This window comes from Artibeus jamaicensis, unplaced genomic scaffold (genome assembly GCF_021234435.1).
Source record: "Artibeus jamaicensis isolate MK-2021 breed Jamaican fruit bat unplaced genomic scaffold, CSHL_Jam_final contig_1016, whole genome shotgun sequence".
Taxonomy (NCBI): Eukaryota; Metazoa; Chordata; class Mammalia; order Chiroptera; family Phyllostomidae; genus Artibeus; species Artibeus jamaicensis.
Window position 1 is genome coordinate 7304063 of NW_026521195.1, and position 18270 is coordinate 7322332.

General features: G+C 47.1%; 1 protein-coding gene across 3 annotated transcripts in view; it reads right to left on the reverse strand.

The window, feature by feature from the left end:
• The window catches only part of BMPER (BMP binding endothelial regulator), a 232772-nt gene that overhangs the window by 97905 nt on the left and 116597 nt on the right, over positions 1 to 18270 (reverse strand). For all 3 annotated transcript variants that reach the window (XR_008390935.1, XM_053661716.1, XM_053661710.1), the window contains exons 8-11: positions 15124 to 15233; positions 11785 to 11925; positions 9729 to 9833; positions 5978 to 6023 (exon numbers count right to left, since the gene is read on the reverse strand). Coding sequence is in view for 2 of the 3 variants with exons in the window: in XM_053661716.1 (XP_053517691.1) it covers positions 5978 to 6023; positions 9729 to 9833; positions 11785 to 11925; positions 15124 to 15233 (402 nt within the window). In the remaining variant the exon portion in view is untranslated. The remainder of the gene's footprint in view (positions 1 to 5977; positions 6024 to 9728; positions 9834 to 11784; positions 11926 to 15123; positions 15234 to 18270) is intronic.

The window sequence follows — 18270 nt, forward strand, 5'->3', positions numbered from 1 at the left end:
TGAGTAAACAAATTTGGGGAGACCATCACTTATCAGTGGAAACGCCTCAACCCTGAGTTGCCAGGAGGAAAAAAAAATACCAGGAGAAGTGAGTGGACATGGAACACGAAGCCAGTTGGATGCGTTGGTGAGTGCTGAGCTGTTCTGCATGAGGACAGGCAGGTGGCGGGGTCACCAGGCAGATGAAAGCCTGGCACTTTAGTCTACACTTCTCCCAGGTGCAGTGGGAAAACCGCTACTAAACTGGGAACTTCTCCTACCACCCTTCTCCAGTCTCCAGTCCTCACCGGTGGTAAAGCTCTGCAGCCCTGCTCTGTCCTTCCGAACTGCAACTGGTTATCACCCGGAACAAAATGACCCAGAAGCCGGGGGGGGGGGGGTGAAATTCCAGCTGAGGCCTGACCTCCTTGTGCGAATGCAGGCTCTACGGCCTACCTCGGGCATCCCTCCTAACCACTCGGCCTCCTTGACCATAAGGTGGCAGAGAGAAGTCAGTAAGGTCACATGGGAGAGTCCAAATCAGCGTTTCGACTCAGAGTAGAGGCTAAGGAAATGCTAGCTCCTGCTTAGCTGGTATGATTATTGTCGTTGTTGTTATATGATGATGATGATGATGATGGCGACTGTTAACTAAACAGTCAGAACTGATGGGGTACTATCACCTGTAGGTGGTGAATAAAAGACAAGCCTTAATAACTTCAGGCTCTTCTTTCAATTGTACACCAAGTCACAGCCAGAAAACTTAAAGTAATAATGTCCCTTAGGACAGAACAGTGTACAAAACAAAACAAACTGATTTCTGTGCCCTCCCTCCAAGGCTCCTGCCAGGGCGGGCTTTCCTAGCCACCATGTGGGGGGACAGTTGGGTCTCACTCGCCACCCCTGTCTGCTGGCTGGGCCTCGGGAGCAGTGACCACCCAAATCCAGATGCTCACGCAGAAACTTCGGTGGCCGCTGAGCTTCCCACACCCTTGGCAGGGCTACAGGCAACAAACACCACAAACTCTTATTCTACAAGCATCTTGGGCTATGGTTTCAAATTTCCTTGCTTTCCCCAGTTAAAAAAGGACTCTTGGTGTTAAGGGACCTGGAGCTGCTTGTAGTTTCTGAGGCCAGAAACCTTGCTCAGACTCAGCGTTAGTAATGTGCAGAATCTCTGTCAGGAAAATTTCTCATAAAGGGGCTCCGCTGTGTTCATTAAATGGTTGCTGTATCCTCCCCTCCTTCGGCTGCTCTTTAACTGGAGGTATCTGCAGGCCTGCCCAGAGACTTATAAGTAAGACGTGCCCAACCCAGCCAGGGCACTTCCACAGCCTCCATGGTGGGTGCATGAAGCAGGTCGGGGCAGGGGGAGAGCTCCCCGCAGCAGGCTCACCAGTCAGCACACAGCTGGAAACTAACCCTTGGGGGGTTTAAAGAGGTCACCTGGCAACTGTGAGCCTCCTTGCACCCTGACTTGCTGGAATATGATATTTCCTGTTACTTGCGGAACATGTAGTTGGGGTTGTTTCAATTAAATGCACATCTGTGCTCAGTAGAGTCCTACCGGCCCTGTGTTATGCAATGGTGAACTTTTCTTCGGGCTGGGATTCTAATGGTTGGGACAAATATGGCTACAGGCACAGCTTAGTGAATCTATGAGAGCTGGGGTCTGGGTCCAGGCATCTACGGCTGTGCTGCCTTTGGCTGTGTCTGGTGTTGGAGACGGTTATGAGATTCTCTCAGATTCTCTCTCATTCTCTTTACTCTTGTTTCCTCTCTTCTCTATACACACACACATCCCTCTCTTATCAGTGAAAAGTTTGCTGCTGAGTATTATCTCCACGTCTGAAAGCAGACATTCTGCCAGCACAGCACGGACCTGACTCAGGTCTCTGTGGGAGGGGCAGGTCAACATCCCACTGCCTGCTGCACACCTCACACAAACTGAGTGCTATGTGCCAGGGCCGGTCTGGCACCCACTTCTCAGTCCTGGGACACTCCGCCCAGGGACACTCCACTCAGGCACAGTGGGACTCACTTTGGGTGACAGCTCACACTTTGGCATGAAGTGGCACTTGCACAAAAGCTTTATAAAGTTCGTTTAGCTCATTTCTGATATTTTATTTAAGTAACCCACCCAAACCAAATTTAATTCTTTTCTGTCTGAAAAGGAGAAAGAGAGAATGACCTACGTTAGTAGAAGACAGAAATGCTTTCCATATTCCCTCAGGCCTAATTTTAAGAGGATTCTTTTTTTTTCCTCTCAGTTTTGATAGAATCATCATTGTGCTTTCAGACCAAGTAGTTAGTACCTCGATTACTGCTTCCTACCTTTAGAACTATCAATTAACCATTTTCTCTGACTCTTGCTAGGAGAAGCCTACATGTTCTGCAGCTAGAATTCATTTCCTCTTTGCTATCCCTTTCAGAGGCCTGACAGCCCCAAGCACTCCAAGAATGACTAACCCCGACAACAAGGCTGGCACTCTGTGGGGTTTTAGGAGCAGACAGTGCCATGCCACCACTGCTGGAACAGGGTGACACACACTGAACTAGCACAAACCATCAAAGTAAGACTTAGCATATCGACACTGTGTAATCAGTCCATTTCATGTATGAATGAAAGGATGGATGGATGGGTCTAAGTACTTATTGCTGCCCTCTTCCAAAGAACTACAAGGGCCCTGGCTGGTATAGCTCAGTGGATTGAGCACGGGCCTGTGAACCAGAGGAATGCGGTTCGATTCCCAGTCAGGGCACATGCCTGGGTTGCAGGCAGGTTCCCTGCAGGACAGTTCCCTGCAGGGGATGCACTAGAGGCAACCACACATTGATGTTTCTCTCCTTCTCTCCTTCCCCTCTAAAGATAAATAAATAAAATCTTTAAAAAAAAAAAAAGAAAAGAAAGTGTTGCAAAGAACTACAAGGAGTTCGCAGGGTTACATGCTAAGCGGTTCACCACACAGACGGGCAGACACAGAAGATGAAGCCAGGACCGAGCTTATCACTCAGAACTGCATGCCATTAGCAGTGGGCTGCATGTTAACTTCTAGCTTCCTAGCAACTAAAGCAAAGATGGTGAGTTTCAATTAGTCGAGACATAATTATGCCCTTATACTTTTTTGTAAGGCTAGGCAATGAACCTACAGAAGCACATTCAATGAACGCCAGAGGCTCCTGGTCTTTCACATTCCACTCCCATCTTCGGGCGCCCATGCCTTACGCTCTCACTTCATCCAGTCACAGTGTGCCGAGAGGGAGTTACTGTCACTAGTACTGCATGTGTGTGTGTCTGTATTCACCTTTGCTGTTGCCCCCATTTGGAGTATCAGTGGTTCTCAACCAGGGGAGCCTTTGCTACATAGGGGACATGGGCCACGTCTAGAGACATTGTTGATTGTCATGACCTTAGGGACAGGAGTGTTGCTGCATCTACTTGGGAGAGAGCAGAGATGCTGCTGAACATCATACAATGCACAGGCCAGGCCCACAACAAATAATTACTTATCTGGCCAGACCATCAGTGATACTGAGGTTGGAAATCCTACAGTAAATAATGGGTGTGTGTGTGTGTGTGTGTGTGTGTGTGTGTGTGATTTTGTTTGGATAAAATGGAAATCAGTAATTTTTCTGGTTTTAGAGAACAGTAGCCTTAGTTTTTAGTTCAGCCTCCATTTGTCTGCTCTAGAAACCATGTATCAGGAAAGCTTTCAGAACTGACAGAAGGGGACAAAAACAAGCCTAAATGTTTCACTAGGACCCTGGTTATAATGACAGGTGAATTTCAAAAGGAGACCTTCTGGACACAGCTAAAGCACAACAGAACAAGTCTACCTGGGTGTGTTATGAAGGTCTGGGCATTGCGTAAAAAAAATGGGAAGTCATCCCATCTCTTAACTCAGTGCGAACAGGTAAACTCTGCCCAAAGGACATGCTTCAGTCCCAGTGGAAGAGCTGCTGGACAGTGAGGGAGAGTAAAGAGATGGAGCGAACACGGAGGGAAATGCGGAAACAGCGTGTGATGATCTCATGTAGAACTGGACCGGGAACCACATGCTGGGCTCCTCCTACGCTGGCCTGCTGGATGCAGGTGCGCCAGGTTCATGATCTCCCAGGTATCCCTCCTGCTGGGGGGGCTTCCGCTCTTGCCAATTACCTCTATCAGTGACAGAGGTCATGGGCTCCTTCACATGTTCCACATAATATTTAATGTGATTGGTTGAATGACAGCTTGCTTTGATTTTGTCATGCCCACCCTTCTATTTCTCTCCTTTTTTTTTTCCTGATAAACCACCAGCATTCTAGATATGGAAAGGCTAACCCACCATGGATAAACCAATAATGAAATGCAGCTTTTCTCTCCACTCTCACTATAATCACCATCTTGACTCATGGAAGATAAAGTCAGAGAATACAGGATGCAGGCTGTTTTTCTGAACGGGACCAGCCATGTGTTTTTGTGAATGCGGCCATGTGTTTCGTGTGGAGCAACGGGCATATGTAACCTATCTGTGCTCACGCAAGCTGAAAGGTCCACTAGAAAATCAGAAGGGTTCCTTTGAAGTCTGCGTCTGCTTCAACTAGGAGACACAGTGCTTTCTAGGGAAAGGCAAACAACTCCACCAACACGGGTACAGAGGAAAAGCATCCATTTAGACTTGACCCTGCTCATCCAGAGAGGATGTGGGCTGGAGGCGGCCTCCAACCCATCTGTAAACGCAATTTCCTCATGGAGAGAGGCTGGGAGGGTGATTAAGTATGATGGCTTATCCGTGTATTTCAGAATCTGCTGCTGTGTTAATCTGAGGCAAATCTCCCCACCTTAGTCCCTGGGCTCCACTGAGTCATATTTTCTTGGCCTCCTTGTAGTTATTTTATGAACTACATTAACTTTAAAGAAATAGTTCTTTATTAAATCTATGATTTAATTCTCACTGATTCAATTAGTACTTTTATCCAGTGTATAGTGTAAAAGAAATGATTTAATAGCTCTCTATCTCAAGACTTTGTGACATATGTATATATATTATATATAATAATGTAATATATGACATGTGTGACAACATATATGTCACAGGCATACATATGTAAAATTTCTGTATCTATTGTCCAAAATACTTTAGACAAGTGGAATGACCGCAGCAGTTCCCACCTGAACACTGCTTGGCAGCCACCCCAAAAAGCCCATTTCTCTCAGCCTGACTGGCTCCTAAAACACTTTCTAATAGATTCGATGGCTTTGTTAGTTCTGCTTTCCACATATGCGAATGACAGGGACATCACTAGTTCTCCTCCTTCAAGGAAGTGCTTCCAAAACCTATCTCAGCACCACAAGAATCTGAGGAAGCCACTGAATCTGCCACTAGATCCAGGCAGCTGTCTGCACCTGGGGACATGTGGGGCCTGTGCACGTGCCTGGCCTGTGTGATGAGTGGGGTGGCCTCAGATGGCTCCCAGGACAGGCCACTCTAGAACTCAGGTCAAAACGGCAGGAGGGCCAGACCACTGCCCGACAGAGGACCTCGAGTTCTATCTTTGCCAATAGTGACACTGGATGTGCCCAGGTGAAACGGTGAAGCTTGGGGGGGAGGAAGTAAATGCAGCTGTCGGGCTTTATAATGATAGAAGGAAAATCCCTCCTAGCTTATGTGTACTGTGTGGTTTCACTGGATACCATTATCTTAGCCTCTGGTACGGCAAATGTGAGCGGAAGTTAAAATGCACACACAGTTATGTAGTCCTTCTTAAACCACATCACACCCCTTATCATCTCCATTTCTCACAGCCACAAGTTCTGATGGTAACGTCTACATTCGTCTCAGTTGTGCTTCTGCAGAGGATTATAACTGACTTACAGTGTTTGTAGGGAGCTGGGAGGATCCCATCTTTTACCCATAGGAACAACGCATGCAGAAAACTTACACCACCATTCTTCTTACCGCACTATAAAGTCAAAATAAACATTCACAGCACATTTGCAAAGGAATAAACTTACTTTCAGTGCAAATAGGACAGCATCCTTTTCTGTTGAGAATTTTACCCTAATCAAGAGAAAAACAAAGAAGAGTTTTTAATGTTAAGAAATAGGATCCACTGGGGGTCAAAACTCTTTTTTAAATCTAATCGCAGATAAACCAATGAAATTGGTCCAAGCTGTTCTGGAACTCAGTGCCCAGATGGGGATGATGATGGTGAATGTGAAGTTTCGAGTATCAGCTTCTCAGGACAGGTGAAGCCATTTGGAAAGCTTTCCTGTTTTTATCTGCCAGGAAGCATCCCAAGGACTCGCTGGTGTGTGTTTTCTCACTTGGAGGGAAGATGGAGACAGCCTCAATTCAACCTTTTCACTGATGCTCAGATCTCAGCCTCTATGGGCCCAGAGTGCACACAGAAAAGCAGGAACTGCCTGTCAGCCTGCTGGTCCCTGTCGGGCCCCCACTCTGTTCTGCTTCTCGGAGGGGCCCGAACAGTGAACCTTAACCCAAGCGCAGGCCAACGGGTATGGACAGTCTCTGGGCTGCAGATCCGGTTCGGTTGGATTTCTTCTTTCAGAAATTGCTACGCAGTCAAAGCCAACGAAGCTGAGAGTTTTGAAATGCAGAGTAATTTTCCATTACCTTTTTGGAAATACATCTCCTAAAATGCATTTCTTCCAATTTGTTTTCCATGCACAACATTTAAAGGAGGAAGCATATTCCTGTATCAGAAGATGGCATGGCACTGTCTCACCCCTGACTCGACGGGACTCACAGCGAAGAACTGGGGAAACATTAACATTTACAGGGCACTTCTCAATGTAACGAAGACCCTTCTAGATGTTTTCCCTAAGTTACTCAGCATCAGGCTATTTGTAAGGATTTCATAATTTAACACTTAAAACACTTAAGGTTTAATTAACATTATATATCATAGTAATAATTACTATTAAGATGCCCAAGAACCTTATGAGCTAAACATGTCCCTTTTACAGGTGCAGAAACTGAAGTCATGGGACAGAGTGGTGGTAGAGCCCAACATGAAACCTAATGTTGTGTAACCCTAAAGGCCAGGTGATTTCCACTCCAGATTTTTATCCTCTTTCCTCCTTTATCACTAAGAGAACTATGTATTCATTGGGTATCTGCTGTACATTAGAAAGAATGCTGTGCATTCTTGATACTTTGTCCCGCTTAAATTTCACAACGACCCTCTAATGTAGGTGCCCCCGTACTTGTTTCTAGGAAACAAGAGAAGAGGCCCAAGGCCTATGTCAAGGCCACACAGATAATATAAGGTTCATTCACTCATTCAACTACTGGTCGGCTACATCAAAAATAGATTTAGGTACTTCAAAAAAATTACACTGACTCAAAAAATGCTGGTTAATAACTGAGAGACCAGAACCACGTCTGATTCATTTTCCCATCAACTAGAGACCCAAATGAAGGCTATGCTGACATGGCATAAGACTTCCAACTTGGCCCCATCCAGTCACCCCACAGTTGTGGTGATTGGGGCATCACCACACACTTTCACGGCCTAGACCTCTCATCTCTATTCAGCACACAGGTCTCCTTTGGCTTCCTGGACTGAAAGCAGTTGAGGACAAAACCAAGTGTCTTAGGCTCAGGCCGATGGCATGGTGGCCCCGGGGGAGGGGGCAGGTGCTCTGTCTGAATGGAACAGAGCTGTCTACACCCAAGGCCCCAACAGTACGCGGCAACATGATCCCCCGCGTGCGCACACTGGCAGGAACTGCCATCAGCTTCCTCAGAAAACGAAAGTGGAGCTGGTAATAATGCTGGAGTAGGTGGGGAGTAAATCAAGCACAAGCTATGGAGTCAAGCCCCTGGATTCCACCTAAATAGCTGTGGAACTCTAGACAGGTTGTGACCTCATCTGTAAGAAGGGTGTGGTAACAACACCACTTCAGAGGGCGGTCTCAGCATGCAGTGGGGTTAGCCCTGTGACTACAGAGGAAGTCTTGGTGCACACTGGCGATGAGGAAATGACAATGTCAGAACAGCCCTGTCCCCAGTAGAATCCACCTAGCCCTCCTCACAAACGGGCTCTGTTGTCTCTGGGGAGTTGCCAGGGAGGGCGGACACGGAATCCAACCAGAAAATCCTTCTTCAGCAAGGCACACGTGCTTCTGGAAAAGAGACGTATAGGCCCGGGACGGACAGAGCAGGGAATGCAGGAGGACTCTCCGGATTTTTTAAATCTCTCCAGGCAGTGCATGGGCAGGGCAGTCAGTGAGTAGCCATGGCCATGGAGCGGGGAGAGTAGGAACTAGAGGGACATTTGGGAAGATGCTTAGACACAGAAAGATGGCCCTTGAGGCAGGAGCCAGGCACGGACGAGCTTGGATGAGACAGGGTGGGTGGGGAGGTGGTGAGCTGGGGGGAAGGCCTGCGACTGGAGGCATGACGCCCCTGGCCCAAACATGGTTCATAAAGGAGAAGTGCCAGCCAGACACAGCTGGTGACATCCAGAGCCCTGACCTCCCTGCAGCAAGAAGACGATGAAAACCATCAACCCTGCCATCCACGGTGGAGCTCATGTGCAGCTGGACTCTCCTCCCCGGCCTGCGGAGCTCGGTGCCTGAGCCACCAGGTGGGCACAGCGCCCAGTTCTTGTCTTGTGGCATAAGGAAGCCCATTATTGCTAACATGTGCTGCAAGAGGCCGTTAGCAGGGGGGCTCCCACAGGCCGGGCAGAGAAGATTGATCTGATTTTCCCAATGAATATTTATAAGCAGACCACGTTCAAGGCTTCAAGTCTCTGTACTATACCCGCTTTTTTTCCCTTCGTCTTCTTTTATAGGAGGTTTTCAGTTTTACATCTGAGACTTTCTAAAGCAAGACTAATTAGGGATTTGGGGCATTTTTTTCACTTTTTTCTCCCCCCTTTATTCAGTTGTGCAATAGCAGCAGCTGTTGTTTCCTGAGCCTCGTTGGGCAGCCAAGCCAACACAGCGCTGTTTTGTTTACAGTAATAACAGATGTGAGCAAAATTAAAGGCTGTCGATAACAGGGAAGGGCGGACATGCCCTGAATCCGTGGGTATTTTTTTTTTCATTCACTGGACGGTATTGAATAGGTTTGACATTTTCCCAAAATGCATAAAGCTTTGAGAGGTTTCAAGTCACTGAGGCAAGTTCATGGAGGCTAGCCTGGGAGGTTAATGGCTATTTTATTCAGCACAGGACTGTGGGCTTCTGGAAAGAAGTCTTCCCACAAGGACCCGAGTTCTATTCGGGACTGCCATGGAGGCCAGGGTTTGAAAGGAAGAACTTCAGAAGGGGGTTAGAGTGCTGCTAGGCAGGAGAAAACCCTTGAGAAATTTCCTGAGAAACAACTACTTATGACTTTGAATAGCTATGGCCATAAAACTCTGATCTGAGAAGAGAGAGAGAGAGAGAAGGGAAACACAAAGGAAGCTGCTGAGGTTCAACAGAAAATCCAGCCAAAGAAACAAGGGAGCAGACTCAACAGGATTGGGAGATATTCAAGCAAAGAATGGGGCAAAGTCACTAGGAAATAGGAGAGTGGAGACAAGGGCAAGGTGGGAGCTATTTTCACACAAGACTAGAATCTGGGTGGAAACTGCAGAAGAACAGGAGCGAGCTTTGCAAGGGGCATGTGGCTACTGGGGAACGTGCAAGCTCCAGGGGATCTGGATTTGGTGACCAGGGGACCATGCCATGCACAGGATGTTTCCCAGGATGCCCAGGTAAAGGCACGCCAGCCTGCACTCTCACGTACCTGTGGGCAGCTGCTGATGGGAGCGCACTGCTTCTTGCGACACTCTGTCCTGCCTTTCACACAAGCACAGATGGTGCAGTTCACAGAGGACCACATCTCTCCATCCTGGGGAGAGAGCACAGGATTCTGCTGTCAGCTGGAGGCCGAGGGCAGCTAACCCAACAGGCTAGGTTTCCTCTGCCAAGGGAAGCATCTCTTACCCTGGGCGAGAGATGCCATTATCAGACTAAGGTTCTCTGAGGCATCTACCTGCACCTGACCGATTTAACATTAAGATTAGATCTGCATGTGTGTGTTCCCCTCCGGGCTATAAAAGAAATTCTTGGGCAGCTAAGTCCTCTTTGCATCTCGTTCCTTCTGTATGGGGAGACAAACAGGCGTTTTCACACATGCTGTAATAACAAAGGTCTCATGTTTCCCGCTGGGCAGGACAGAAATATTCGAGCTGTGCCCCGCACCAGCCATTAATTGAGCTGTCTAAAGGCAGTTAATTTATTCCCAGAGGTGACGTGGTTCTGGACCACACAGGGCACAAACATGCCAAGAACAGAGGCTGACCCATGTCCCTTTCTGTCACACACTCACCTCCCAAAAAGCTGGGAAGCACTTTGGGACATGTTTTTCAGCCCTGGAAGAGCTATTTGAAGAATTTCTTTGGTTCACAGGCTTTATAGTCTGCAAATGCAGCCCCGAACCCTGGATGACAGTCAGGGGTGGACATCCCCGCTTTCGGGAAAAGAGATGACAGGCAACAGCACTGGGCCTGAAAATCCTCGGGTGGTCCTTCCTGGGCTGGCGGCAAGTTTGTTAGAAACAGAGAAACGAGCTCGGGTCTGTCGTGTAGACCGCTCCTCTCCCTCCTCCTCCTCGTTTTTTACAGCCATTTTATGGACTGTCTAATCCCCAGGGACTTTTATTCCCTGGGAGAAGACCTACCTGAAATTGTCTTAAAGGGCCAGAGTCTCCCAGTGCATCTTTCTAGGACTCAGAATTTCAAGGATGGGCCTCTGTCAATGAGTTTTGGCTGCAGCCATTTAAAGGACCCTCACACTAAGCAACTTTGCATGCACAGCACCGCCGTGAGGGCGAGTCACTGCACCTGGGTGCTGTGGACAGGGGTGACCCCATGGAAAGAGGGCAGGAGAGGCTCTGAAGGCCTGGTGTGAATGTCACACACACACACACACACACACACACACACACACACACACCCTTCCCTCAGGCACGACACACCATGTCTCCTCACCGATGCGAAGAACCAAGACTCTCCCTACCGCTCTGTAGGGTAGCAGGGAGTCTGGCCAAGGCAGCCCGAGGAGCCTCCCCACCGGGTGGTGGAAAGGTACCTTTAGGTACAGAGACTCTCTCCACCCCTGGGACAGAGAGACTGGACGGGAAACACTTTGGACAAAGTTAGTGATATTCATCCTGATGTTTAAATGGTCCCTGGGCAGCTTCCCCCTCAGGCAGATGGAAAACAGGGTAAAACACAGCTGAGATGGGAGTGGTCAGCAGACAGCCCCGCTGGCTCAGCGGGGCATGCTCTCTCCCCTTTGCTCAGCGGCTGGGCTGGCCACTTACGCTATGGACAGACACCCTCCCTGGAACATCTTCTGAATGAGAAAATCTCCCTTTGCAAAGCAGTGGTGTAGAAAAGTCCTAAAAGCACCCGGCTCTAGACCTGAGCCATTCCCGGTACACGAGCACCCGTCACTGCACCAGCCAGGAGCAATTTCGGGTCAACGCTCAGCAGAGGTCGGCCACATTCGGAAAAGGCAATGATGCTTTACAAATTTGAAATATTTCATAAAGCAAAAATAAAGCATATTTCAAAAGAAAATTTTTGAAAGGAAAACATTTTCAAAGCAGTTGCTTCTCTGTCCCTATGCACTTGATTCTAAATATATTTGTATATGTAATATTATAAATAAGTGCATCTATAGTTTAACATACACACACTAACACAAAGTATGGATGACGCCAATCTGAATTCTGGGGGGAGCATTTTACAATTCGGACTAGCACTGAATTTCCGTGAGCTTGGCTCATGACATACCCGGAAAATCCTGTTGCCAAACTTGCACACTTTGACGTCCTCTGGGGGCACACGTAGGAGGCACTCCTCACAACAGGCCTCCATGCCCTTGTCGCAACCACCAGGGCGGGAGCACTTCTTCTTGCACACTACGGTGGAGTCCTGGGGACCCAAAGGCAAACTGGAGATTAACGATGGTTCCCACCGCTACCAAACATCCTCCCTGGCCTCGCCTTACCAACCCACAGTAACTGCCTTCAAACATATTCTAAGGATACCATATTTTAATTTATTGCAAGAAAGCTTTTGTCCACTTCAAAGTTTTATTTGTTGATTAAATATCTGGATCATGCAAAATGTGATACATACTTCCTACCTTCCAAGGATTTGCAATTTAATGCTCATGAAACTAAAGAAGCTGCTTCAGCTGGTGTGTGGCAAGAAGGCCCTGCTCATCATGGGACAACCAGTTTCCTGCCCCTTCCCCCTTTTCTTCACTAACAGTGCTCTCTGGGTCTTTTCCTTGACTTTGTACCACCTTCTAGGAGCTCGGCATAGAGGCAGGATATCTCTGATCCAAGATTAGACATGAAGAGTCAATGTTCCCCCTCAGGATGAAATCCCTCAGTGTGTTCTGTGTTCACAAAGGAACAGGATGAGCAGTTGCCAAACTAGACCCAGGCTCTAGGGCTCTCCCATAAACCATGTGTCCCTAACCAGGCCACTTAACCTCTGAGGACGACAAGTTTATATCTACAACTTAAAGGGGTCTGAATTGATATCTAAAGAGGTAGGTATCTAAAGAGTATTCCACAAACAAAACAGCCAAGTAAACTGTGTCTCCTGATTCATCCAGCAGCCCATGGAAGCAAAGTTCAGAGTAGCTTCAGCAAAGTGAACTTCCCTGGCTCCCCAGCCAACAAGGTGCAACTTCACTGGAGCAGGCCGACAGCTGGGAGGACTATAAGACTGAAACATGGGTGAAATTTGGTGGAAGGCGGAGAGCAGAAGTGCCCCAGGGCAGACCAGCAATCCCCTCCAAAGTACTGCGTTCATGTGAGAACAGGGCTGAGATATGCGGCAGAACCCCTCTCCTAGACGCAGACCCTATTGGTAAGCTTTGAGCGGGGACTCACTTCTGAGCCTTCGCACAGGTAGGTTGTATCAAACAACCCATGTGACTTCTGTAGATTTTATGCTGAAGATATGGCTTTAAGAGGCATTTCAGGTACCATCTACTATCGTCCCACTGATTAATCATCTAAGATTAATAGGACACTGAGGTGATCCTTCAGAAAATGTCCTTTGTTATCCTTTGTATTTAAGGTCCAGCCCACATCATACAGTGGACAGGACTGAGAGCTGAACAAGACCAGGTATACATATCGGGGGTGTTAATCTCGTGCAAATCTATCTCTCTGAGCCTCCAGGTCCTCACCTTCAAAATGGAAATAATCATACTGACTTCTCATATTTCTGGTGCAATTTAATCACATATTTTAAGTACCTGGAACACTGCCTGGCTTGTAGAAGTTATTATAAGTCAACTCATAAACTGGAAAAAAATCCTTTGTCAAATTGCATGTTCTGATTTGTGCTCGCTGGCTTTCACATAATGCACAGTTCACAGCAGATTTCCTGATTTCCATTGAACACACACAGCTCCCATTATTAGATCAGCTGTCTGGCCCTGGGTTAAGTCATGAGAACACAGATGGATGAGCGTCTGTCTTCAACAAGCCCGGAGAGTAAGAAAAGAGAGAACCACGTGAACAAATAATGACAGTGTAATGAGGTAATAAACAGAACTAGTCAAGGTGTGGAGGGAGCAGAGCAGAGGAAATAATGACCTATCTAGGGGGCTGCAAAGCCTCCATACAGGAGGGAACATCTGAGACAGGCTGCTATGGAGGAAGAGGAGTTTGCTAATCAGATTTACAGAAGATGAGGACATGCAGGGAGAGAAATCATTAAATCGAAAGGCACACTGTGTTCCCAGAACCACTACACAGCTTCTAGAACTACTACGCATCCTCACTGAATGAGGATGCTGGAGAGGGAAGCTCTCAGCAGAGAGAAAATGCTGCTCTCCAAAATGATTGCAGCCTGATTCTCCAAGCCTTTAGCTCCTCAATGGACTCGCACTCTGATAAAACAACATAAAACAACCTCCGGGAGGAATGGTGTTGATTACACTCCTTTTGAGTCCTGGGACATGTTTCCTAATCATCTCTCATGGAATCCATGGGACCCAAAGCACTATGAGCAGAATGAATTCCCATCCCTGGGAGGCCTGGCTTCCCTGCAATCAAAAGAACTAGGAATGATATGGGTTTTATGGAAAGCTCAGTATCCCCAAGAGGAAGCTATAACTTGTGAAATTCCTGGAGAGGAAGAGAAGTCCTGAGGATGGAGGCCAAGGCCAACAGAAGAAGTGGCGATAAGTTTAGCATAGGAAAATACAAACCATGAAGAGAGGAGGGAGCCGCAGGAAAGCGTCCTTGGGCTCAGGAATGGCTCAGGGTTCAGTGCCAGGCTACGCACAGGGGCAGCCCTTCCACGGCCACACCCGCAAAGGAGTGCAGGCTGCCTAACTCAGCACGCCTCAAATAATCAGGACCCTCTGAACTCCAATGGCGGCTACTGACTCAGAGCTGGCACGGAGCAAACCTCCTCTCTTTCCCTCTCTTGTTCATTAGCTATTACAAACAAAACAACCACCATCAGCACCGAAATGTATTACTCTCCACTCAGGCCACACAGATGTTTGAGTTAACCCACTAATGAATGATCTTAAAGTCCTCCATATACATGATTCTCCTCTTGGTTCCAAAAATAAATCACCTCATAAGCACAGTCTAGAAACATGTGCTGCATGTCCCTTTAAAACTTGAGAGTGGTAGAATTTTCTCTTTACCAGTCATTAGGCTTCTGGTTGCCTTTTGAGAAAAGTGAGCAATGCCTCAAGTAACCAATGATACGGTGGACAAAACATACTCTCTTCCCAAACTACCAGGTTTATCTTGTGATGCACTGTAAATCCGTGCCTTTCTTTCCCCCTGGCTGTGATTAAAGCTGTTTTTATTGCCAGGCGTGTCAGAGAATTCATTGCCGATAATTAGATCCAGAGAGCACTGCCATGTGTGTTTGTCTGAGTTTAGCTGGTGCCTCAGACAGCCAGCCCCTCCTAGCTTAGTTCACACCACCAGGCACCCACGTGTTCTTCCTGGGAAGATGGCAGTGCGTTGTAATCTGGGTCCTACGACTGAAGTTGGTCTTGATCTCAAGTGAGGCTACAATGTTAACACTAAAGCCCCAAATGCTCTTGTTATTGGACTGCAGCCCCCCAAAGCCCCATACCCTGCAGGTGCACGCAGTGCAGTTATCGTAGAGAAATGAGGATCCGTTGTCGTAAACGTCACTGCGAAAGAGGCAGCTTCCAAACGGGAGATCAAACACTTTCCTCTGACCTAGAGGGAAGCAATGCAGAGGGTAAGCAAGACAGAAGCCAAGGTGGTCCCACTGTGTCACCAGCAATGGCAACATAGGGCAGTTAAACATTCTCACAGGACCAGGACAATCTGAGGCACAGAAATAGAGCCTTGGGTCAGCTGTTCCCAGTGGATACCCTCACGAGTCATTAGCTTAGAGAGTTTTTGTTAAAAAGAGTTTGATTGCACACTCTAAGTTCAACAGATATTGCATAGGGACCGGCACAGATAAAGCCCCCTTTTTATGAGCTGAAAATCTATACCAAAACTTTTATTACAAAATCGTAAGCATGAAATTCTGTAACATAACAATGACACTCTCAAGCAGTCCAAATAACATTTTAGGTGAAATGTGCAAATTGCTGTCCATCTCGTACCCCACCACCAATACCCAGTGGTGTGCCCTCTGTCAGACCCTTTCTATCCACACAGTGAACCAAGAGGGGAGAGCCACAGACCTGCCCTCATGGAGTGCACATGGGGTGACCAACACACAAAGCATGATCAGTGCAAATATATGGTAAGTTCTGGAAAGAAGCCAATCTGGGAACTGTGGGCACAGGGAAAACAGAGAAGGCCTCTCAAAGGATGTGATGCCTGAGCTACAAAGAGGAAAATTATCCAGGAAGTGAGTATTGGAAGGAAGGAGGCAAGGGGAGTCAAGATATCCCATGAAGGCAAAGATGAGCAAAAAGGACTAATGATAGAGCCTCGCGGCCGAAGAAGTTATGAGTCCACTGGCGTAAAGGGTGAAGCTAACTTGAAGGGCACACAGAGGCATGTGTCCAACCTTACACAGGCACTGCATCTCTGTCAGATCAGCTTGCTTTGCTTTTTCCCTATAATTTATCTACATATGCTTCGTCTGTTTTGTAAAGTGGACTTAAATCTTTTTTGGCAAAAAACAAGATATATAGTTAACCTTTTTTTCCTCCACCAGTCAAAAAACAGGTTCTGGGGAACTTTTTCCCTTCTTAAAATAAATAGCCCCTGCCTGTTACTTTTGCTCAATATTGTTGCATGCATGGGTGGATGCATCATTAGATCACTGAACAAAAAGGCTCTTCAACAAGTTTCTCCTCTACCCCCCAAACAAATGTAACCAATGCCTTAAATTACTCCCAGTAAAATGTAAAATTTGCCTTAGCACAGAGCCTGGCACTCATGAAACACCACGAAAAGTGGCCAGTGATATGCACTGTCATTATCAGTGGTGGTACAAGTCAAATAGGACCCTGGGTGAGACCACTAGGAAAGGGGCCCTGGGAGCTCCATGTACAGAGAACTCTGCCCAGGCTCCTCACTGGAAAGGAGAAAGGAGAGGGAGGGAATGTTGTAAAAGACAGAGACGTGCCGTGTGAATGAATTGTCGGTGGAGGAAAAATTTAACAGCAAATCAGTGCCCACCCTGCCCAAAGTCTAAATGAGTCTAAGATTTCAGCATCTAGATAGTATCCTTGTGTTTTTTATACCTTTATTGTTGTTTGTGGGGGGGGGGGTTCTTTTTACTTGCAAGGAACATAAAATCTTACCTTAATCCCAAAGTCATCACAGCCCAAAGTAAGATAAAACAGTCAAGAAAGTGTGCACTGTTCCATGCACAGCCTGACGAGAACCATTTCCACTGGGCTCAGCCCCGCTGAAAACAGGTCTCGTGTGGGAGAATAATGATTTCTGGGTTCCCTAAGCCTCTCTGTTCCTTTTGTAGTCTGTCTTATGACCACAAAGGGACAGAAAAATCTGCATCCAATACAACAGCCACAGCTCAAAGGACAAACTTCTGAGCTGACTCAGCGTATGCATGGCACTGGCTGAAAAGCATGAATCAATCCCGCTTATCTTCGAGGCCAGGCCCCCGACGCCACCTCCTCTGTGGTGATGACTTTCCTGCTCAGACAAAACACTGCCACCCCCATGACCCACAGCGCGATGATTCCGACCACGAGGAACCGACCAGCTCTATTCCAGGGGCGCAAGCACAAGTCGGCAATCCAAGGGGCACACACATCAGTGGGAATATCGTTAGTCAGGCATGTCTACACAAGTCTCCTTTGCTCTTCTTCTAATTTCATATTTACTTAAAACGTATATATCTGTGCGTGAGTGGGTAGCAGGAAAGCGAACTGTTTAAACTGTTTATTTAAGCATAAACAATTTTTATGCTTAAATATTCTGTTTAATGAAATCAAACAGACCTGTGGGTGTGACAAATTCTCCACAGCATGGAGAAATTAGTGGGTTTAAAAGAATAAAAAGAGCACCAAAATACTCAGCCACTGGCCCCCCCGGCATGACCCAGATCTGTTTCACCTTTTTTGGTAAGAAGAAAAGGGGGAAAAGTGTGTTTTTGATAACCAAACAAACTTAGCGAGATAAGGAGTTGGCAGTAGAATCCCCCAGAGAGGAGAAACTGCCTTAGTTACGAAATGCCTTCACTTGCCAGTTTGGTTGTAGAAAGACAGACTTCAGGGTGTGGCTGTGATCAGCTGGGAATGAGCAAAATCAATCGGCAGGATGAGTTGGAATTGGGGAGGACAGACTATGAAAGAAAGGACAGAGGATTCGAGAAAAGGGTGGAGATAGTAACTGGTGACTGACACCCAAATAAAAGAGACGAATGGTAAAATGCTCCTAAAGGCAAAAATGGCTGAGGCCTTTTAGAAACAAAGAAAGCTTAGTATTTCATTTTACACGTTCTCTGTGCTTCTCTGTGAAGTAATCACCCTCGATGACTGTAAACCTTCAGGAAAATCCACTACACAAGCCTCAATAGCACGATAAGATGTGAAAAAACTGGATAAAAGTAACTCTGAAAAGACAAAAATTAAGAAGGAAGAGGAAGAGGAGGAGGATGTGGAGGAGGAACAGGAGCATGAAGAGAAGGGACAAGGGAAAGAAGGGAACAAAGAAATAGCAGGAAGCCAGAGGTGACTTGGAAAAATATGGGCCCCCTCAAGGATCCCTGGAGATTCCAGGGGGTTGCTGGGCACTCGATTGTATTCATACAGTGGGTCAG